Source organism: Stegodyphus dumicola, chromosome 6 (genome assembly GCF_044657685.1).
Source record: "Stegodyphus dumicola isolate Sdum_Otavi_A_Nest chromosome 6, ASM4465768v1".
Lineage (NCBI taxonomy): Eukaryota > Metazoa > Arthropoda > Arachnida > Araneae > Eresidae > Stegodyphus > Stegodyphus dumicola.
Window position 1 is genome coordinate 32,804,105 of NC_140773.1, and position 23,948 is coordinate 32,828,052.

At 32.7% G+C, this 23,948-nt stretch overlaps 1 protein-coding gene across 1 annotated transcript in view; it reads right to left on the reverse strand.

Annotated features, from left to right (window-relative positions):
- LOC118199568 (uncharacterized) overlaps positions 1-23,948 on the reverse strand; it is a 753,888-nt gene that overhangs the window by 108,235 nt on the left and 621,705 nt on the right. Inside the window, exon 8 of the mRNA XM_085818213.1 lies at positions 20,494-20,565. Coding sequence (XP_085674339.1) covers positions 20,494-20,565 — 72 coding nt within the window. The remainder of the gene's footprint in view (positions 1-20,493; positions 20,566-23,948) is intronic.

The following is a 23,948-nucleotide window of genomic DNA, read 5'->3' on the forward strand; positions in this document are numbered from 1 at the left end:
ACATTTATATTGGATTATATTCTACTATTTTTTCCCGACGATTTATTCTTCATTCAAATTTGCTTCAGGTTAAATCTATATTCACATATCATTGCTGAGAATAATGCAATAAAACATAGTTTAGGAATTTCTATTACTTTTACTCAACAAGTTTAAAATGCAGGTTTGACTTACTGTAAATATACTTTCTTGGACCTTCAGTTTATGTTGCAGAGAAACGCATGCCGAGGGTATCTGTTTACAGCTAATCCATACTTTTCGTCTCGTACCTCTTTACGCTTGCTCATTCACATTGATCTAGCTTGTTATTTTTCTTAGTTGCTCATGCTCATTCAGTTTCTACAAACTCGTATTCCTCATGGTTTTGTTCTTTCAAATAACGTAAATCTGTCAATATTCAACTTTTGTGATTTTGCATGCATTACGCTTGATTGTGACAGTAAATCTTAAAGAAATTGCTTTCTCATCGCAGTAAGATCTCAATAATATTATTAATGATAATAATGAATGTGTATATGAATTTCTTACTGAAATGACATTATGATTATGATACAGACTAATCACAATGCATGAAAAAGAGCCTATTTCAAATTTTGATACCTTATAACAATAGAACTTTTGAAAAGAAATATCGGACTCTGATTTTATTCATAGCTTTAGCTATTCTTTTGCAAACGTAATTCTCAGTGACAATTCTGTGCAAAGAATAAAAGTATTAAAATTACGCTTTTATTTATTAAGAATCATATATGTCCTCTGATATAATTATTATCGTATAAATATTTATCAATAGGGAATTATAGCATCTATAATTATTATTATTTGTCTTTATGACTTTAACTATTCTGATAATTATTTCTCCGTAACTGGGCACACTAGTCACAAAGCGAAAAGTTGCTGAATTCTGGCAACACCTGATTGACCTGATGATTTGATTTTTAGACTTAACGTGTGTCTATTTTTTTCTGACCAATAAAAAGCACAGACCATTTTAAGCTGGTTATTAAATTTACTCATCTCCATATAAAGAATTATTTGCAGTATAAAATAAACTTTGCTATTGCATTTTATTAAACGTTAGGTGTACATGGTGCAGTGTTTTGTACCTGAATATTTATTTAAGTTAAAGTGTCATTTTTTGCTTCAATATAAAATGAAATATTTTGAATCCTCGCTCGTATTTATACAATTATCACTTGCATTACATTATCGATTTTTATTACAATAAATACTTGAATTACCAACTTAATTATCCAAATGAATTGCGACCTAATTAATCCAGATAATCAATAGAGTTTTGCGTGATCTTAATTTTAATTGATTAGAAAATGAATGAAAAAATATAAATGTATATTTTGACAAATAGATAAAAATTGTGACTTTTTGGTTTAGAACAATTTTGACGTGAGAGTAAATATCAGTTTTCCAACGCATTTAATCGCAATAATGTTTTCTGAATATGATTCCAATACAAGAAAACCCCTTCAGTTTGGGTGCATATTTAAAGTATTAAAAAAATAAAACGTTTCAAAAGGTTTCAGATTTTAACGATCGCCCAAAAGGCTTTGTTAAGGTCTTTTACGCTGTCTCTGAGCTCGTAGTCTATCAGTCTGCTCTTATACTCAAGCCTGCTAATCTATTTCGTTTTGAACGTTTTGGTTTTATTATTAAACACCATTTTCTTCGAATTACACCTCTTATAGTTCACCTATAAAATCGCAAATGTTTATTTAAATCAATAACATTAAAAGTAGGAAAATGGAGCTGCGTTTATTGCTTTTGAATCACTTATTTTATCACTTAGTATTATTACAGATTAAATTTGAAATTGACTTAGACTTTACTCAATGGTAATACGCTGGCGTGTGGAAGATAAAAGTATTTAATTTCCGTTCGCTGCAACACATCTCTTTAATAGAGGTGAATTTGTTAATTAATATTAAAAGATAAATGTCTTACATTTTAGGGAATAGTAATAGTATCGTGCACTGGAGCTAAAAATGTTTCATTCTGAGCTGTGTTGCCACAGCTCGCTTTCAAATAGTTAAAGACAATTTATTTCGAGAACAGCGTTTGGGCTAAAAAAGACGCGTGAAAGATGCTGCTGACCTATGAAAATGAATATTGTAATCTAAAATAATCGGAATAGTTTGTTTGACATAGCTTTGATTAAATATACGTTGGTTTAAGATAATAAAAATTAAAACTTTAAAATCGTTTCTATAGCGCAAAAGCGATTTGCTGACAGAAGAAAGACCGTCTCAGAGATAGAAGATCACAAATATTTTCATTTAAATTTCATTCACTAAAGAAGCTAACATCATTCTTAAAAATTTCAATTATTTTAATTTTAAAGTAATAAATAAAATATCTCAACTTATATTGATATCATTTAATGTGAGTAGTGAGATCACGTATAAAACTTTTGATCTGAAATGTGGACTGAAAATAAGACCACCTTAAGAAAGAATGTTCCTGAAACACAACTTGTGAGGGAATCGATATCCTTGAACAACTGTAATTCAAAAGAAAGTCATCATAAAAATGTTTTAGAAATTGCTAACGGTAAAATGTAGCTGAAATAGAATCTGAAATAGATTTTTCCTCGCAATATTACTTCGGGAACTAAGAATTTAAATAGAAAGTTGAGATTTGAAAGAAGGGAAAATTGTTGAAGATCTTACAAAAGACATAGTTTTATATTTCACATCCTTTGTATTTTAAATACTTTTAGATCTCGTATTGCGTCGCATGTGATTGTTCAGACTCAAGTTATGAAACTTTTTACTGCGCAATTTAGTTTAACTTGGCTTTTCAATACATTTGTACTAAACGTTGAAATTAATTTTTGACTCTCTTCTATTGCCATGAATCTCTTCTAATATTTCAAACATGTATATGTATAAAGACAGTACGATGTTCCACAAGTATGGCTTCATATTTTTCTATAGTCATTGCTTTACCTAGACTTGGTGATTTCTCACAAATTATTGCTTAGTGGTCAAGCTATTCATCGCAGAATTCATCGCAAGTGAATGTTTCTTTTTATTTTTGGCATAAATAGCTGTTTACGAGTTTCATGCATTTACGTCTATGACGAAAAATTTATGTTTTTATAATATTTCAAAAAAGTATTATAAATTAGATCCGAGTTTCGAAAATCAGATTTAGATGGTATACAAATAAGTATGATCTTATTTAGCTTATTTTAACTATGAATTTTACAGAACTAAAAACTAATTTACTAATTTTTATAATCAACTATGAGAAACCCAAGTTGCAGATTTAAATAAAATTAATTTTTATATCTTACATAAGTTAAAAACAACTGAGATTACATTATCATTCTATCTGTAGTATATTTTAAATAACAGCCTTTTGCTTACGTTAAAACCTGCCCTAAACCCTACTGTTTCGTATACTATACTCGAAATGCAAATAAGAGAAATTTTAAATAGGTTTAATATTTCAGTTGATATATTTGCAAATTCTAGCTGACTGCAAAGAAATTCCGCTCTGTTCGGCGTGAGAAATATATCTATTCAGCTGATGAGATTACCGTTTATTTTGAACTAGAGGAAGTACTCGATGCCAGTTAGGTTAGATAGAGAATAATGCAACTAACAACAGAGAGAATTATATCGCTGTAATCCTTCTCTAATAACGATGCAAAAAATACGATTCATAGTCATACATTTTCCACAAACACACAAACAGACATTCTTCTTTATATGCATAGATTTTGTAAAACTTACAAACTATTGATTAATAAACACTACGATTTGAAAACGAGCAGTAGCAACACTTTTCGAAATATAGCATTTTTATCTTTAACGCGCGAGACTGTTGCCACTCGGAAAAATGAGTGCAAAAATTAGCGTTTTTAGAGTTTTTAATTGGTATTTCGGCTGATTAAAGTCGTACGAAGATGGAAATAATCGAAATGGCTTCTTACGAATTTTTGGAATCGGGAATAATGTATTTAATGTGTGGCAATGCTATTTTTATTTCATCGTAAAACTAATTTTATTAACAAACTGTAGGATTTGAAAGCGAGCAATGGCAACAACTTTCGAAATAAAGCAGATTTTCATCTTCAGGCCCACCAGCGGCCGAGCGGTAAAGTCGCTGAACACTGGTAGTTCGGTCCGAGGTTCGAATCCCGCGAACGGGCTGGCTGCATGGGTGTTTTCGTGGTTTTCCCCATGTGTAACGTGTATACGAGCCAGTTTCCCTTAGAAAGTCCTCCACGAAAGGCATCCCTCCTCTTAGGCAGATAGCCCTAGTGTGCTTTGCCATAATTAAATACACCACACATACACCACACCATCTTCAGCTTGCGAGACTGTTGCCACACGGAAAAAGGAAGGCGAAAATTGTCGCTATTCCGAGTTTTAAATTAATATCTCTGATTTTAGCTATTTTTTTTTGGTAAAAACGTGGCCGTCGACCTTTTCCAAGACCCAGAAAAGATTTGTAGAAAATTTGGTGACGATAGCTATAGTAGTGACTGAGTTATTAAAGGAGAAACACACAGATTTTATTCTTTATATATATAGATAATGACTGATAGCTTGTTAAATTAACCAAGCTACGGGCTAGGATGAGGCATTCCGTATTGTTTGTTATTATCACAAGACGCAGAAGGCAGTTTGTATTTGTTAGCTTATTATTATAGTTCCAGCTGGTGTTGCGTTAAATTTTTATTTATTGTTATTTCTGTTGCTTTCATTTAGAGTTTTAGTATAGTTAAAACCGGGGCGGAAATTCATCAAGGAGCCTGAAAGGTAGAGTAGCATTTATAATTAAGCCAAAATGAATTTAAATTTATACAATTAAAAGAAACGCAAGAATACTTAGTTTGTGTTTAAAATGCGTTTTCTCTGAATAAAATAATTTGGTTACTATTTTTAGAAACGATGCTTTTATGTAGATCCCCTTCAGTAAAATTAATTTCATTTACAATGGGCAGAGTAATATACCTACTAACCCTAAACACGTGATATTTGTATAATGAAAAACGCATTTTCGTTTTCGCTCTCAAATTTCAAAATAAATGTTGACTATTTTAATTAATTTTGCATTGTAATTGATTTTATGTGGTGACATTAAAATTTTATTTTTTTTCCAAGCATGAATTTAATCTCAAAGTAAAGAGCAAGTTATTAAAAGCATTAATATTTGAATATATGCATAAGGATTACAAATTTTTAGAATTCATAAGTTGTTTGAACGAATTCGCATAATAACTCTTGTTAATTATAAGGGATATAAAGAAGTATATTTAATTAACGGTATGTTTTTCCTTATATTTAAAGAAATGGGAGTGATAGAAAGTGTACATTATATACCTATGCACTGGAAAAACAAATTAATATTTTCTCCCCCCCAAAAATGTATTAGGCTAAGCTGAAGGGCAAAGCTTTTACCTAATTTAAGGAGTTTAAGAAGAGATCCCTTTGCAGGAATAATATAATGAAGACGTTATATACCTATGCACTGGAAAAACAAATTAATATTTTCTCCCCCCCCAAAAATGTATTAGGCTAAGCTGAAGGGCAAAGCTTTTACCTAATTTAAGGAGTTTAAGAAGAGATCCCTTTGCAGGAATAATATAATGAAGACGTTATATACCTATGCACTGGAAAAACAAATTAATATTTTCTCCCCCCCCAAAAATGTATTAGGCTAAGCTGAAGGGCAAAGCTTTTACCTAATTTAAGGAGTTTAAGAAGAGATCCCTTTGCAGGAATAATATAATGAAGACGTTATATACCTATGCACTGGAAAAACAAATTAATATTTTCTCCCCCCCAAAAATGTATTAGGCTAAGCTGAAGGGCAAAGCTTTTACCTAATTTAAGGAGTTTAAGAAGAGATCCCTTTGCAGGAATAATATAATGAAGACGTTATATACCTACGCACTGGAAAAACAAATTAATATTTTCTCCCCCCCAAAAATGTATTAGGCTAAGCTGAAGGGCAAAGCTTTTACCTAATTTAAGGAGTTTAAGAAGAGATCCCTTTGCAGGAATAATATAATGAAGACGTTATATACCTATGCACTGGAAAAACAAATTAATATTTTCTCCCCCCCAAAAATGTATTAGGCTAAGCTGAAGGGCAAAGCTTTTACCTAATTTAAGGAGTTTAAGAAGAGATCCCTTTGCAGGAATAATATAATGAAGACGTTATATACCTATGCACTGGAAAAACAAATTAATATTTTCTCCCCCCCCAAAAATGTATTAGGCTAAGCTGAAGGGCAAAGCTTTTACCTAATTTAAGGAGTTTAAGAAGAGATCCCTTTGCAGGAATAATATAATGAAGACGTTATATACCTATGCACTGGAAAAACAAATTAATATTTTCTCCCCCCCAAAAATGTATTAGGCTAAGCTGAAGGGCAAAGCTTTTACCTAATTTAAGGAGTTTAAGAAGAGATCCCTTTGCAGGAATAATATAATGAAGACGTTATATACCTATGCACTGGAAAAACAAATTAATATTTTCTCCCCCCCAAAAATGTATTAGGCTAAGCTGAAGGGCAAAGCTTTTACCTAATTTAAGGAGTTTAAGAAGAGATCCCTTTGCAGGAATAATATAATGAAGACGTTATATACCTATGCACTGGAAAAACAAATTAATATTTTCTCCCCCCCCAAAAATGTATTAGGCTAAGCTGAAGGGCAAAGCTTTTACCTAATTTAAGGAGTTTAAGAAGAGATCCCTTTGCAGGAATAATATAATGAAGACGTTATATACCTATGCACTGGAAAAACAAATTAATATTTTCTCCCCCCCAAAAATGTATTAGGCTAAGCTGAAGGGCAAAGCTTTTACCTAATTTAAGGAGTTTAAGAAGAGATCCCTTTGCAGGAATAATATAATGAAGACGTTATATACCTACGCACTGGAAAAACAAATTAATATTTTCTCCCCCCCAAAAATGTATTAGGCTAAGCTGAAGGGCAAAGCTTTTACCTAATTTAAGGAGTTTAAGAAGAGATCCCTTTGCAGGAATAATATAATGAAGACGTTATATACCTATGCACTGGAAAAACAAATTAATATTTTCTCCCCCCCAAAAATGTATTAGGCTAAGCTGAAGGGCAAAGCTTTTACCTAATTTAAGGAGTTTAAGAAGAGATCCCTTTGCAGGAATAATATAATGAAGACGTTATATACCTATGCACTGGAAAAACAAATTAATATTTTCTCCCCCCCCAAAAATGTATTAGGCTAAGCTGAAGGGCAAAGCTTTTACCTAATTTAAGGAGTTTAAGAAGAGATCCCTTTGCAGGAATAATATAATGAAGACGTTATATACCTATGCACTGGAAAAACAAATTAATATTTTCTCCCCCCCAAAAATGTATTAGGCTAAGCTGAAGGGCAAAGCTTTTACCTAATTTAAGGAGTTTAAGAAGAGATCCCTTTGCAGGAATAATATAATGAAGACGTTATATACCTATGCACTGGAAAAACAAATTAATATTTTCTCCCCCCCAAAAATGTATTAGGCTAAGCTGAAGGGCAAAGCTTTTACCTAATTTAAGGAGTTTAAGAAGAGATCCCTTTGCAGGAATAATATAATGAAGACGTTATATACCTACGCACTGGAAAAACAAATTAATATTTTCTCCCCCCCAAAAATGTATTAGGCTAAGCTGAAGGGCAAAGCTTTTACCTAATTTAAGGAGTTTAAGAAGAGATCCCTTTGCAGGAATAATATAATGAAGACGTTATATACCTATGCACTGGAAAAACAAATTAATATTTTCTCCCCCCCAAAAATGTATTAGGCTAAGCTGAAGGGCAAAGCTTTTACCTAATTTAAGGAGTTTAAGAAGAGATCCCTTTGCAGGAATAATATAATGAAGACGTTATATACCTACGCACTGGAAAAACAAATTAATATTTTCTCCCCCCCAAAAATGTATTAGGCTAAGCTGAAGGGCAAAGCTTTTACCTAATTTAAGGAGTTTAAGAAGAGATCCCTTTGCAGGAATAATATAATGAAGACGTTATATACCTATGCACTGGAAAAACAAATTAATATTTTCTCCCCCCCCAAAAATGTATTAGGCTAAGCTGAAGGGCAAAGCTTTTACCTAATTTAAGGAGTTTAAGAAGAGATCCCTTTGCAGGAATAATATAATGAAGACGTTATATACCTATGCACTGGAAAAACAAATTAATATTTTCTCCCCCCCAAAAATGTATTAGGCTAAGCTGAAGGGCAAAGCTTTTACCTAATTTAAGGAGTTTAAGAAGAGATCCCTTTGCAGGAATAATATAATGAAGACGTTATATACCTATGCACTGGAAAAACAAATTAATATTTTCTCCCCCCCAAAAATGTATTAGGCTAAGCTGAAGGGCAAAGCTTTTACCTAATTTAAGGAGTTTAAGAAGAGATCCCTTTGCAGGAATAATATAATGAAGACGTTAATGTGCGAAATATTGTAAAGCCTCTAAACAAATTCGGTTTATGTTCCTTGCTTAATAAAGACCCTTTCTAAATTAATTTTGAAATCGATCTGCGGAAAAAAAGTTCATTTTTAAGTTATTAACTAAAATGTAATAAGTTGCTTAATTGAAGATAATAAAAAGAAAAATTAAAGATGTATCGAAAGCTAAAAGTATAAATAACATGCTGAAAAATGTCTTCTAAAGTAATAACTTAAGTAATTTCAGAAGCATTATATATCAGAGTTGATATAGTATAAACCGTAATTTAAAATACACTATTCTTTTTTTCATATGCAGCAATAAGGGTCCAGAAAGTTCAAAACACTGTAAAACGTAACTGACAAAAGTCTATAAAGACGCATGTAAAGTATCGTGTTAAAATATAACCCATTACAATTTGTGTATAGTATCTATAATTATTTTGTAAGAGAACAAAATTAGTGGGTTATCAAGGTAATCCATTTATAGCCTTTGTTTCATCTGAATAAACAGTGAAGCCTAAAGAAGAGTTAAAGAGATGTGGGTAAGATTATAGGGTTCTCGCTTGTGTAACTCTAATTTAAAAGACCTTTAAATTCTACTAGACTGCCAGGCGAGTTTCTCTGCGTCTGTAAATAGCTCCATCTGTATGCTGAATTTACAATTTAAAACAGATTCGTTAGACTGGGACTACACAATTTGTCTAACCAAGAATTGACTCAAAACTTGCAAAGGCGTCATTTAACTTCGGCTAGCAAAATTGTTAATGCTGGAATACTTCTTAAAAAGAGTCTAAACAATGGAAAAATACAAATCTCCTGGCATCGCTGCTAAAAGAACTATGTTTAAAATATTCAAAACCGTCATCTTTTCTAGTCCTAACTCACTTGCATCCTGGTGAGGGTTAATGAAAAGGGGAAGGATACTTCTCATTAAATTAATTCAGTTCCAACTTCGCGGCATAGCAAAATATACATAAAAACTCAAAACAACTTCATTAAAAATTGTAAAATACAGAAAAACATAGAGCCCCAAATACAATTAAAATATTTTACAACTAAGATTAGAGTTTCTAAGCAAAAACAAGAAATTCGGCCAGCGGGCAAGAAAGCAGACAAAACTGAAAGTTCTGGTCCCGCTCGGAAAAAAGATACTGAAGGTGCAAAAACTTATTTATTTCAGTATTCTACTAAAGAATGTGAAATGTTAACAAATTGAGGCTACGTTAGGTTTAGTAGCATTTAGACAACTTAAGTTGTTGATAATTCTACAGCTGCATTATTGATACAACTAATGATTAACTAAAGCCATAAAAATCTTAGCCAGAACATAAGAACAACATATTTCAATCCCTTTTCAAGCAAAAAATGCACAATTTACAAAAATAGACCAACATACAAGAATGGAAAAACTGAGCTCACCAAGCAGAGTAACACATTGAGTATCTCTCTTTCTCTCTCTCTCTCTCTCTATATATATATATATACTTTTAATGAAACCGATTGCAACCAAAAGGGGAGGTACACAATTATATGCTATAACAGTCCCATGTACAAAATTTTTACGTTCTGAAGCTATTTGTTTTTCCGGGAGATGCATATATACATACGTACGTACAGACGTCACGAAAATAATCTCTTCTAAATCCATTTTAAATGCAATTTACAATCGATTTTGAAAAAAAAAAAGAGTGCTTCAAATAAAAATATACAGACTGCCCCTTTCTTAGGGCTTACAACAAAGCCTTTACTTGGGCTTAACTTAAAATGTAAGAAATAAGAACTAACTAATAACTAACTAAAGAGATTTATCAGAAGCTAACACAACTGTAACCTAGTTGGCTTGTAATATTAAACTAACCAGCGAAGTTATCAAAAGCCACATAATACGGCCGAGCGTAGTAACAGTTAGATAGACGTAGCCAAAAAGCAAAAGCGCGCTATTCACGAATACTAACTCTCTCTTTCCCGAAGTCAGTGGAACTTTGACTTAAATACTACTCTACTTCTCATTTGCATTTAATGCGATTCTAAAAACTCATTCTTGTAACTGTTATAAAATTAGGATATACCTTACAAGTCCTTTGTTATGTGGATACATACAGCTGTCATGCAAATCCATCGCTCAGATGGACTCCAGAGCGGTCGAAAGAGACATTTTCGTTGAAATATGATACGCTAAAATTTTCGCGATTATAGTACTTCCTTTACTTCGTACGAAGAAGTAAAAATGGATTAATTAACATAAAATAGCTTATAAGAAGAAACGTTATTATTAAAATTCTTGTTAAATGCTTGTTAAAATGCGTTTTATTATTGTTAAAATGCTTAAATGTACTCTAACTGGCACATAAGTGTAATTGTTATGCAATCATTAGAATAAAATAAATATGCTAAAAAATATACAAAGATAAGATGTGTTTCATTGGAATAAATAAGTGAAGCCTGAAAAATAACATTTTTTAGAATGCTAATACTGAAGTGAAAAACAGATTCTAAGCAAATAACCCACTAAAGAAAAAGGAAACCATTCGGTCAAACAGAAAACTTAAAAGGATTCAGGATTCATGTTCTAATGTATTCAATGCATTTCGACCGTCAAATGCTTTTTTTTTCTGTTCAACCACACACACACACACACACATATATATATATATACATACACATAACTAAGTATATAGTTAAGCACTTGGAGAAAGATACTATCATATCTATCTATACAGATTGCTTACTGAATTAATATAACTGAGATTTCTTGAAATATAACTAAGATATTCCGCTATGATGGATTTCTAATATCACGCTCGTCCCAGACAGCAGCAGAGGCTTAGGTCTGCACATCCGCAAGAACTATAATTCATTCATTCTTGACAACTTGATTTTCAGCATGAAGAAACTTTGTACAACTCATATCATTACTCAAAGGCATCATAATCGTATATCATGTTAAATGTGAGATATTATTAATATCCATCTAAATATTTTTAATCTAAATAGGTTTTTATCATGGCATTTCTTAACTTCATTAAATATTAAAAAACTCATATGGGACATTCTAAAAGAGTCACGTAAACACATATTTCTATTTTTAGACCATGATTAAATATTTATAACATAATTTACAGATATATTATAAAAGTAAAGATTAAAAAGTTCTATAATTAAAAGAATATAGTTTTTCTGGATAAGAGAACACGAAATTAAAAAACTGTGTTTGAAAACTTTCATTTGTAATTTTTTTAGCAAGCTTACAGAGCATCCGTCTTTTGCCGCCGAAGCAACTACGTAATCACATAGAACCAGAGATTATAAGGACATTTCCTCATCTCGTACATAATCAAATTTGTGATTATTGTTATTGCTTTGTAGGGTTTATATTTATTTTAACTAACATTTATTTTAAGTTTAAACTACCTTTCCTGTCAAGCCTTACTTTTCGCTGGAACTGCCAATGCCAGAGTATGTAAAGTTTAGTAGAACGCGCAAGGATTCAAATTATCAGCGGAAGTATTCTGAGTTAAATAGAAAGGAAACGAGTTCGAGGTGTGCTGTTCTTACTTCACGAGCGCGGAGGTAGTAAGCCAGAAATTGAAGAACCCCGCGTTTCGGCCTGTGTGCTTGCCTCGGAGAATTGTTAATCGTTCAACATGATATTCAAAGTTTGCTGAATTAGCAGCGGTATTGTAAAACGCGGTGAGGTTAGTTACTTTTAGAGAGCCTCGTAGTTAGAACCTTGTTATTATTTTCTTTTCAGGTTCTTATTTTTATTTTACCGCCGAGTTGGCGCAGTTTCTGAGCGTCAAGAGCACGCACTTGTAATTTATTACGTTGAATAAAAAGGGACTTAAACCCTTAGAAAGACTCTGTCTTTTTTCCAGTTTCAACAGTCACCCCTTGGTTGCGTGCAAGTTGGAGGCGCGCAACTCTACAGCTTGTATACTCATATTTATGCTTTGATATTTCTTCTTTTGCAACACAAGTATTAAGATACATTAGTTACTTAAATATGTAATTACATTTTACGAATGCAGAGAGAAAATACTATAATTGCTATTGTCATTGTAACGTAGATTATTCAAGAAGAACTAGCCATAAAATTGTAAGGATACGTTATAGTTATTTTTCATTCCTCTACAGAAGTAAATTATGTAATGTAAATAAGAACACTCTGTGCTAAAACCTGTCTGTTGTAAGAGGTCAGTCAGATCAAAGCAAGTCATTTGTTAGGCACAAGATCAGTCTCGCTCTGGAAGAGGAGATTAATGATGATAATTGAACAGTTCTAATAATAGTTATAGCTCTAGAAGACATTATTAGAGTTATGATATTGTTTCTCCATTAATTAATACTATCAACATGCTGGTGTTTAATATGGGATTTAAATCTTAAATAGTATTCAATAAAGACCATTTAATGACTTTTAAATATGTTATCATCTACTTTAGTTGATAAATAATATTAAAATAGTACCTTCTTTAAATTTTTAAATGTAAATTAAGCAATAGTAATTAAAATAATAGTATTCTAATCAGCTGAGTGTTAACCTTTTGCACTCGACAGATGACTCTCGGTCACCACTTGGTTTCATGCGATAACTCGGGAGCTGTCTCTCGATCGCCATTCGGTTTGACGCATTAATTTGAGAGGTAACGAAGTTTATTCAAGTTTGGTTAGGGTAATATGGTTTCATGAGTGTATTCAACAACGTATAAAATAACTATAGTATAAAATAAGTGTATAAAATAACTGCCAGTCTTTAATCTTTAATATGCCTATAAGAAGGCGAAACACCAAGGTAATAGATAGTAAATGTGAAAGTGACAGTGATTACGCAGAAATTTCAGAATGGATAGCATGCACAAAATCCAAAGAAATACCGCTTGTATCCGGCTAAAGAAACGCAGGACCGCATATTTCTTCAGGAATAAGAGAACCATTAGATTTCTGTAAAATCGGTTTGAATTAGCTGTAACGAAATTCACTAGATATGTTATAATGTCCTCTGTTATAAAGTCTTTGTTCACACCTTTTTCCAGGGCCCCTTTCGAGTGGGACACCCTCTACTATAGACAGGGAAAGTTTCGAATTGAAGATTTTAAAATGGCAATATTTCATTTAAGATTTTTATTAATTATAAACAGACTTTAATGTATAAGAAGTTATTTCCTTGAGGTTGAAAGATTCAGGCGTACAAATATTACGTGTATATATATCCTTTAGGCTATGTTTGTGAACGGGACTGTTACTATGATTGCTGGATCACGTAAACATAAACTGATTATTGCAAAAAAGATCATGAGCAAAAGAATACAAAAAATTGATAACCAAAATTAAACTGCCTTCTGAATATTTTTAGAAATCTACAATAAAAAGTTTAGAGACCTAAGGATAATGTTCGTATTTCTACTGCTTATCGCCAAAAGCTCTAAAAACGGTTAGTTTAGAGAGAAAGTTTAGAGACTTGAGAGACATAATGTTCGATGACAAAAACGAAAACTTCCAACGAAATTTAACTAAAAGGGAAGCCTTTTAGAGAAATTTTAAAGTAATTCAAATACTAATCAATCTTAAGATCAGAATAGATAAAATTACTTAAATCAAATGTATCAGCTTAAGTGAAAAATTCCTGAAATATTTGCAATGGAATTTGAACGAAAGAAGAACCGTAACACATTTCTCCGCAATTAAATATAACTTTCCTATTTTTTAAAACTAAAAAAAGACGCATTTAAATGTCAGTTGACAAAGCAATAAACGTCTTCAAAGAATTCCTCATTTACTGACATAGGAATGTTGATAAGGTAAAAAAAGACTTTGGATCTGATTTTCTTTCAGACTACTTTTATAAAACTTGACATCTGTCAAGACGGTAAAAGAAAGTAACGGGAAATCAATCTTCGTATTGCATTGCATAGCTAGTAAAGAAGATGGAAATGAACGCTGGAAAGATCACTTGTACTGCCCTGTTACGGTGATATTAATAGACTAAGATCTAATATAAGACATCATGGAAAGATCTTCATTATTATTGAAATCCGCCGACATAAAAGCGAAAGGTGTTATAATTAAATGCTGTTTACAGTTATTATTTTATTCTTTTTGCTGCAAATGTTTTAGAATTGCGATGGATAGCGATTTACTTATTTCAAAATGGCAATGACATAGGGATAAACATAACATGTATTATGATTATTTAAAGTAAAATCTCTCATAGCTGTTCACAAAAAATGATTACAGGAAGTACGGAAGGCATCTTCAAGTATTCTTGCAGTTTATACGTATAATTCGTATTGGAATGTAATACTATGTATTCTTACCGAAATGTAGATTTCGTTTAAAGATATAATTATGGTTGCTCATTGACGGATGCAAAAAAACTACAAAATTACTGTTACCTATCGATATCGCTTTAGTAAATCGTACAGGTCAGAGACGGTTTTGTAACAAAAGAGAATACGCCGACGAACTAACTATTAAAATAACTCATATTTAGTAAAAGAAAGAGACATGACATCAGTAAATTTACAAGACTCAGTTTTTAGGTTAAATAGAACATTCATCTTTTTGCTGCGGGAGTGTAAATAACGAAAACGAATATTTTCTGCCACTATCGTTTAATGTACGTTGGTTAAACAAGGACAGCCTTGAAATGTTTTACATACCTTATTGTTAATATCACTATAAATTCTTATTGGAACGTAAGTTTCTTTTAAAGATATAATATTGTGATAGTTACGTATAGTTTATCCATGACTATTCATTTGCTATGTTTTTACTGTAATCGCATCCTTCAAATATTGATTATTTGCATAATTTTCGATTTCAGTTTCTGTAGAATAAATTGTAAAATTAGTGTATATAAAAGAGAAAAAATACGTGAAGAAAAGCGGTGTTTTTTTTTGGCACAAATTCTTAAATTTTCTGTTGTTCACTACTGTTGGTCAAACATTCATAAATTTCTTTTCTGCTGAAGCTTAAATTATTCAAAAATATCCTTTGCTGCTGAATTAGAGTTAATGGAAACGTTTCGGATCTTCAAACTTCTTTTGTTTCTGGCTAATGATTCCATTTTAACCCCTCTACTAAAGTTAGTTTTCAATAATCTTTTTTTGTATGCTTTTCCATGATTTTTCGTTCGAGACATGGAGTTGGACTGTTCTAACTAGCATAACAGTTTCCTTTTTTATTGTTACTAGGAAATTCTTGCATGTTTCTCTTTTATTCTCACATTCTGCAGTTTCATCATTTTCACTCCTACAAATGAAAAAGAAGGCTCTGTGTTACCTTCTGAAATATGCTTCTACAAATTTAAGGATAATGTTCGTATTTCTACTGCTTATCGCCAAAAGCTTAAGGATTCAGGTTCGATGAGCATTCTAAGCATTCTTTAGAGTCCGAGTAAAACAATGAAAACAACCATCGTACGAAAACATTATTTACCAAAGTTCGCCTATTCTCCAGACAACATCGATTCCATGAAAACCTTTCTGAGTTATTCTTTCTTTCATTTTGGTGAATGTAAAGAAAGTATTGTTGATTAAAGTAGATTTACGAGAATAACATAGTTTTTCTTACACTTTGTTTTACTTGGCGTGTCATTCTTTTAGTTCAATGATTCGCTTTGGTGTCATGAATAAGAGTAATAAGAAAAATCGTTTAACATTTAATAAATAAATTTAACATCTATATATAATATAATATAATTCGGAAATATGCAACCGGCAAAAACCGACAACGATGAAAAAACAAATAAAATGAAATAAATAAATATCTTTATTATATGCAGCCTAAGTATGTGTTTGTCGCCGATAGTTTATTGGTTGCTTGCGTAACTGTACTAGCCAATGGGGTGAAGTTGCCAAGGCACAGGGTTGCCGTTTCAATTAAGACGTAGACAATTTCCTGTAAAACTTGCCTTTGCTATGACCATATATAAGTCTCAGGGCCAAACGCTTAAGCGTGTTGGCATTTTTTACCTGAACCTGAATTTGGACAAGGTCAACTTTATGTTGCCATTTGAAGAGTTCGTGAAAGAACGGACGTAAAATTAAAAATAATGGATGGTCCTCTGCAAGTCGAGCTTAAAAAGATCTACACAAGAAATGTGTACAAAGAGATCTTTGACATGTGAATTGACATTTTATTATTTAAATCACCTTTTTTTTATTGAGCTAGTGGTGGCTCTTAAGAAATGTATCACCAGTGGTTTCCTTCATTGCACTCTACTTTAAGCAAGTCAGCAAGTAGAAGGGGGAAACCCCGTGGGGCAGTAAGCAAAGGGGCCTCCTCGCCGCCTGCCCTGAGTAATTCAATTTGAATTAGCAGACACCTTATAAGGTATTTCTCCCACTTTCCTAACGAGCCTTCGTGGTGTAGTGATTCTGCACACTGAGCCGGTCTTCCAGAGGTCCGTGGTTCGATTCCCGGCGACGGCGGTTGCTTCTTTTTCATCTCTCTGGCTTCCGAAAAATTCCTAATGACTCTACAACCTTTGCACAAATAATTTTAATTACAATTTATAATATCGAGAACAGCGGTCATTTCGTATGACCACCGGGCTTTGTAGTAGTTTTATATGCAAGGTTTTGTTCCTCATGAAAACGTTCTGCAAAAATGCAGGTTATCATAGATACAGAGATGTGTTATTTTTGAGACAATATAATAAATGATAAATTATAGTCAATAATTTGGATTTACAATATATTATATTAATTATAAACTGTTTTATATAATCTTTCCTCACGCAAATTACTCAGGAAACCTCTAATTCGAAAATGGGGATCATAATATGTAATTATTCAGTTAGTGGATGAACATAAGTTTTTTACACTTTCCAGATAAATGTAAAAGATTTTAAACATTATATTGTGTAACAGGTAATGAAAACTATAGCTTATATTTGATAAAAAATACTTTTAATTAATACTCTTTTATTTTAAGCTTCAAAATAATAGTCTTCAGAGATTATTAGACCAAAACGTGAGAGTTTACTAGAAAAATGTATGAATAACTCTCAACTATGATATAACGTTTAGAAAAATAAACTCAGCTGGAAATGCGCATTTAAGATTACAGCGGAAAAATATGTAATTGCGAGCGATATAAAATAATCTTTAATGTGCAGCCGAAAAAATGTGAATTGCTGAAATATGGCAATAAAATAAAATGAAAATTGCTCAGCACTTTACCACACTAAGCTATATACACATTCCGCAAAATGTTTCAGACCATTTAAGTTGATATGAAATATAATACGGCGAGTTATTTTCCTCTTTTAATAGAAAGGAATTAGTTTGTAGTTTCGGCGATAAAAACTGCGAGACATTGTCTGAGATTAAAAGGTACTTAAATAAATTGCTTATTGGGACGTGGTGCAATTTGAAACAACCATTTATAAAGATACGTTTATCGTTTGTATGACCCTCGCAGCATTTGCTTTCATTTTTCTTAATATTTATCTGAGAATTCAGTTTTAAGCTTAAAGTTTGTAATGGAAGGTTATTTCTGGGGATAAAAGAGAAAACAACAGGAAATGATAATCGATTCGGAGAATTACAGGAAGCGGAAAATGTAAATATTTCAGTTTAAAATCGTTTCTGTATCATCATTCTTTGAGTTTTATTTAATTTTTTGAGGGTAATTGCATTATAGTATGATATTTTGTTTATTTGTGTTTCCTTTCTAATACTGTGGGTATCATTATTTTCTCAGTACAGCATTATTTTCTCATTTCACGAACGCCTCACATCGTGAACAATTCGATTCATGAACAAAAAGTGTTTTGGATGAAGAAAGGTGTCTCTAGTTACGAACATACAAGTCAGCAATTTATGGTTTTTCAAAGGTATTTTGAGATAACCTACGCCACATTAAAAATAATTTTAATATTTTAAGTTGCTTAACTCTCCTTAACAAAACCTGGCAGTCAAATTCTTGACGTACAGGATCATGAGTTCGATCTGGATGAAATTATAGTCAAATTGGGTTACAGGCAGGGACTTTGAGCTTTGAGAATATTAGGACTTAAATGTTTTTTACCCTTAAGACTTGCTTTTGTTACCTGTGGTTATCTTTGAAGAAATACTGTCGGCTAGGAAATTAGCCTTCAAGACATGGCGAAGTTACTAGAGGATCATAACGCTGATAAAGAAAGAACTTAACCACTTGGACGACATAGGTGGAAGAAGAAAGGAAAAATCCTTCCATCTAAGAAGGATGTGCGTATTGTTTTAGATACATTTCAGTACGAGTGGTTTATCTCACACTGAAATTAAAAAATATATTATAAAAATAAAATGATTTCAAAATTGCAAAATTATTTCGCAATTTATTTTTACCTTTTCAAAATGCCCTTCAATGTTTTTGTTTGAAATGTTTCCTCGCTTTGTTGTCGCTATTCCCACAATCATTTTAGCTTCAAAATGTCATCAGATTTAATAACGTTTTACTGCTCGATGTGCAAAACTACTGTTTCGATAGTAAATGAAGTTGCTGTTAATTGAACGAAATGTTGATTTTCTTTCTTAGGATTGGATTTTTTCCCCAATGGCGGGCTCTGGCGTTAATAGGCGTTGGCTACTAATTAGGCTGGAAGCGATGGTCTCTTTATTATGGGGGCACCTAATAGGTGGGTCATAGTTGCCTCCTATGAAGGGACGGACACATTACATCCATGCCTTCTGGGGGATTCGAACTCGGGCCTTTCGGTACGGCAGTCAGAGTCACTATCCCGTCTAGGCTGCTTTAGAATTATGTAAGATATGTCAAAAGTTATGCATCTTTATTTAACGTTGTTGACTCAACTATATTACGTTTAGCTGCAGTTAATGTTACTTTAGTTTGTAACAACTGAGGTTATTTTAATTAAAAGTGCATAAATAAGAACTATCACAAAATACAATATGTTATTTATTAAAAAATATAAGACACCATTTCTAGAAACAAACTCTACGTGAAGCATTTAAATCTCGTACACTGGTAGACTCTAAACAGACCAATGGATGAGTGGTTAATGTTAAGTTGAGTTATTTGAATATGACAAAGCGCACGAGGGCTTTTGCTTAAAAGAAGAGGAATGTTTTGGTGAAGGATTTTCGAAGAGAAATTAGCTCATATTTAGCTCACATGGGGAAAACCACGAAAGTGAACTACGAAGCCAGCCCGTTTGCCTGGCCTTAACCCAGGTCGAATAATCGGAGTTAAGGGGTTTTAATTACTCGATCACTGGTAAGGTTTTGAGTTGATGAGACTACTGAACAATGACAGTGCAAACTTGAATACAGATTGTTGCCATACGGTCTGATAGCATCAGCGTTTTCGTGGGTTTTTCCTATGCACAAATAAATGCAAGCCAATTTCCTTTAGCAAATCTTCTCGCAGGCATTCCTATCTTTAAGTAAATATACCTATTATGGTTTGCCATAATTAAATTAAATAATCTAACCATTAATTTGAAATCGTATTAAATCTTACTGAAGGAAATTAGTTCAGATGTCGCATTTGTTGTAAAATGTTTACATTTGTAGCAGATTATTTATATGCTTCTAATAAAGCTCAGCTTATCGATATACTAGTAACACAATTTATAAATCAAATAAGATAGAAAAGAAAATTGAATTAAAACAGAGTCAAAATTCAAACAGTAAGTAAAAAAAATTAGTAATTTAAAAAGCGTCATAGTTACTGTCTGAAGATTTGTGGGCAGAAATGTAAGCAGGATTACCGTTTTAATGAATTACTCAAAAATATGGTTAATAACTAATACTTAAACATATACTGGATTACAGAGAAAATTCAGGACGTTGCGAAAGTTTTTATGAAGTAATGTACTCGAAATATATTTGGTAGAAGTTTATCAGGGAAGAAAAAAATCGCACTTAATTTACTTTAAGCATGAACTCAAATATGTTTCCATATGATTAAGAATCTGAATATGTTTCAATAAGATTAAAAATTACAAATTTTATTTAGCTGTGTTTTAGAATAGTAATGTAAATGAATTGTGATTTAGAATAAGTTTTCAAATTGCCAAAATACTCACCTACCAGAGTTGGCGCTTCCATTCCTTCTCCATCTACCAGGGTTTCAATAGGAGAACGTTGCAACAACTCTCCTGAAATAAAAAGAAATTTCATTTAAAAAAATAGTCACGTTTATTCCATTGCCTTAAATTTACTAGCCTTTTAAACCAATCTTAGCAATATAGCCTTTCTGTTTGAGATTTCTCTCTGTTTGAGATTTTCTTTCTGTTTGAGATTTTGCTCTTTTGACTACAGTGCTACAGAGGGTTTAAAAGAAATAAGATTAATTTTCTTTTTAATCACTACTTCCTTCATTTTTCTTCTATTTGATTTGATTTTCAGGGTAGTATGCATTAAACCTACAGTGGCAGGTGTCCATGGAGTATTTCAGGATTCACTTCATGATTAACCTATAAGGTATTTCTCCTGCCTTCTTAGCATGCCTTCGTGGTGTAATGGTCAGCACGCTCGGCGCGTATTCGAGAGGTTCGATTCGCATTGCTCATTTTTCATGACTCCTGCTTCGAAATAACTTAATGTCTCTACTAACCTTTTAATATAAAAAAAGTAAAATTCGTAAGTGATCGGAAAAAGAATCCTGTTTCTTATTCCTTAAAGAAAATGGAATTTAAAAAAAAAGTTGCATAGAAACATAGAAAACATAAAGAAAACTTTAATATTTTAGCAAGAATTCTACTTCAAGATTTAAATGATAAATGAGCAAGCTTGTTTTTTAAGGAAAAACATTTTCTCTGCGAACTAACATCGGTCTATAGTGCACACTAGCAGTTTTAAAATGTTACACGGAAAAGTATCAAATTGATTCTGAGACCATTCACACGATGTGGAGTAACTAATCAATATTTCAAATTTTTTCAAGGGTGATATTGAAAGAATTTTATGTAACTAAAACAAAAATGAAATTTATGATGTCTAAATTGAGGATTGACTTCATGGATTAATTTCTATGGATTAACAGAAACTAGTTCTTATTAATGTTACGCAACGGGAAAACCTTTAAAAATCCATGCGATTAACCATTTCGTGTTGTCGGTATTCGAATCTGGTACGAACTAGGCTTAGCTGTGGTTTAGCTGTACGGACATTGATTACTTTATTTGGTTTAATTTTAAAATTTTATGCAATTTCGGTGATGACTAATTTAACTAGAAATCTTTACACATTATAGCAGAGAAATCGTTTTTTAATGGGATTACATAATTAAAAATTTAAGATGATTCTGATATTTCAAAATTAATGACTAACTAAATTTACTATTAAGCGAATTGATTTCGACAGGGTATCTCAAAAGGTCGTTGCCAAACGTAACATGTTGGTCTGTCAAACTATGCAAAATAAGATTTTCACAGGAGCTTGTGTCGGAAAATGCAAACGGCGACCGCTAGAGGGCAATGCTTGCAGGCGTAGAAGGGAAGAGAGAAAAGAACTCGAAAGAGGTGTTATTAAAAGACTTTCAATTAAAAAACACATTTATATCACGTAAGATGCTCAAAATTCCTTCCATTCGCCACAATAAATGCTTCACAACGTCGACACATGGATTCACGGACCCGTTCATAACGGGCAGGTGTGTCACGGACACGTGCCGCCGCTTCCACGATCCTGGCGAGAAGATCCATGTCGATGTTACTGTCGTCTCGTAAACCGTGAACCTCATGTGTCCTCACAGTAGAAATCCAGGGGAGTCAGGTCGGACGATCGGCTTCGCCATATGACTGGTCCGCCTCTGCAAGTCCAGAGATCAGTATATGCCCTATCGAGGTATTCCTGTACAGTGCTGCTAAAATCTGTAAGAGTTCTATCATGATGGAACCATCATGCTGTGTGTAGCTGAACGTGAAACATCAGATACGGCAACACGTTGTTAGAAAAGGTGCAATAGGTTTCCTCGCAGAGGCGTTGAGGTGGCAGGTAATGTACCTTGGGTCTCCATGCGCCCACATATGCTGCGTAGGATACCGTCAGTTCAGGATACTGCCTCGTGTAAAAGCGGCTTCACTGGAAAGCAAAGTCCACAATTGAAAATCCGGCTGTGCGCCCCGCTTGTGCAAATACCAGCTTGCGAATGGAAAGCGTTGGGGAAAACCATCATCGCATAATGCTAGTACTGTTTGGACGTGACAGGGGTGGTGTGCTCCTGCAGAATGCGCATAACTATGAAACAAGTACATGCAAAATACGTTCGGTTACTCGGAGACTTTTCTGCCGGTTCGTCTCAAATTCTCGTAGCATAGTTTCCTCTACGACAGGTGTGTGTGTAGTGCGTTCTCGATGAGGCTACTCACTTGGAAAGCTACTGCCTGACGGAATCTGCGATGCAATTGTCTACACCAAGCACGATTTGGCTGAAGTCTATTTGGGAAGGTACATTCGTATCGCGGCTCGTCCCTTTCCATCTGCGGTACCATAAACATAATGCACACCCAATTTTGAGTTAGTAAAACGATTCATCTTTCTTCTGCAACGTCCTCGCCTGATATGATCACGTTTCCCACACTCCCAATAAGCTTGCGAGCATTGCCCTGTAGCAACGGCCGTTCGCATTTTTGGGTACAAGTTCCTATGTAAATCTTATTTCTCACGATATGACATACCAGCATGTTAAGTTTGGCAACGACCTTTTGAGACATTCTGTGAGAAACACTGACTTTATAGAGTTTAAGCGGTTTAGCACGATAAAACACAGAAATATTTGTTTCTTTGAGGAATACTTAAGCATCATAAAAAATTTAAAGTATGTGTTATTTAAGCTCATATTTTAAATAACTATTCTCATAATAGCATATTATTTTACATACATACATATAGACATATGTCATATACATACATATAAACATGTACATTTTTAGTAATTTTATTATTTTGTCAACGAGGTAAGGCAAAGTTTTCTTTCTTGATCTGGGATTCCCAAAAGCCTTTTTCTTGTGTAGACCTTTTTTAAAAGAACTGGTTCCTACATTTATACAACTCTTACATTTTGCTTTATAATATACAGCATACAACGTATTTATAATACAAATACTTGGAGATAAATGACTTAAGATTAAAAGAACGAAAAGTCAATAATGTTAGGTCGTTAGCAACTTCTGTTTGGGGATATTTCTGTCTCATGACATTTAAATTCTAAAACTCAGCGTAACCATGTGTTTTGATTAAGGCTTCAGCTTGAACATCTCCCTTCAGTGCAATCAGCTTTTCTAGCGTTTTAATGTCAAGATCAAATTGTTGCATTTCAGCGGTTTCATGAAACATGCTGACACATTAAGTCTTCTATGTCCTGGAAGCGAACATTAAAATCTTTTAAATTTTACGAGTGGCTTGTATATAATAATATAGCTTTTGGGGAAGTACTGCCCACTAACCAAAACTCGCATTATGTTTTTTTTTAAATAATGGATTCTTTTCGATTCAATATCGATATTAATAAATCAGTTTTCCAACAAAATTGAGGATA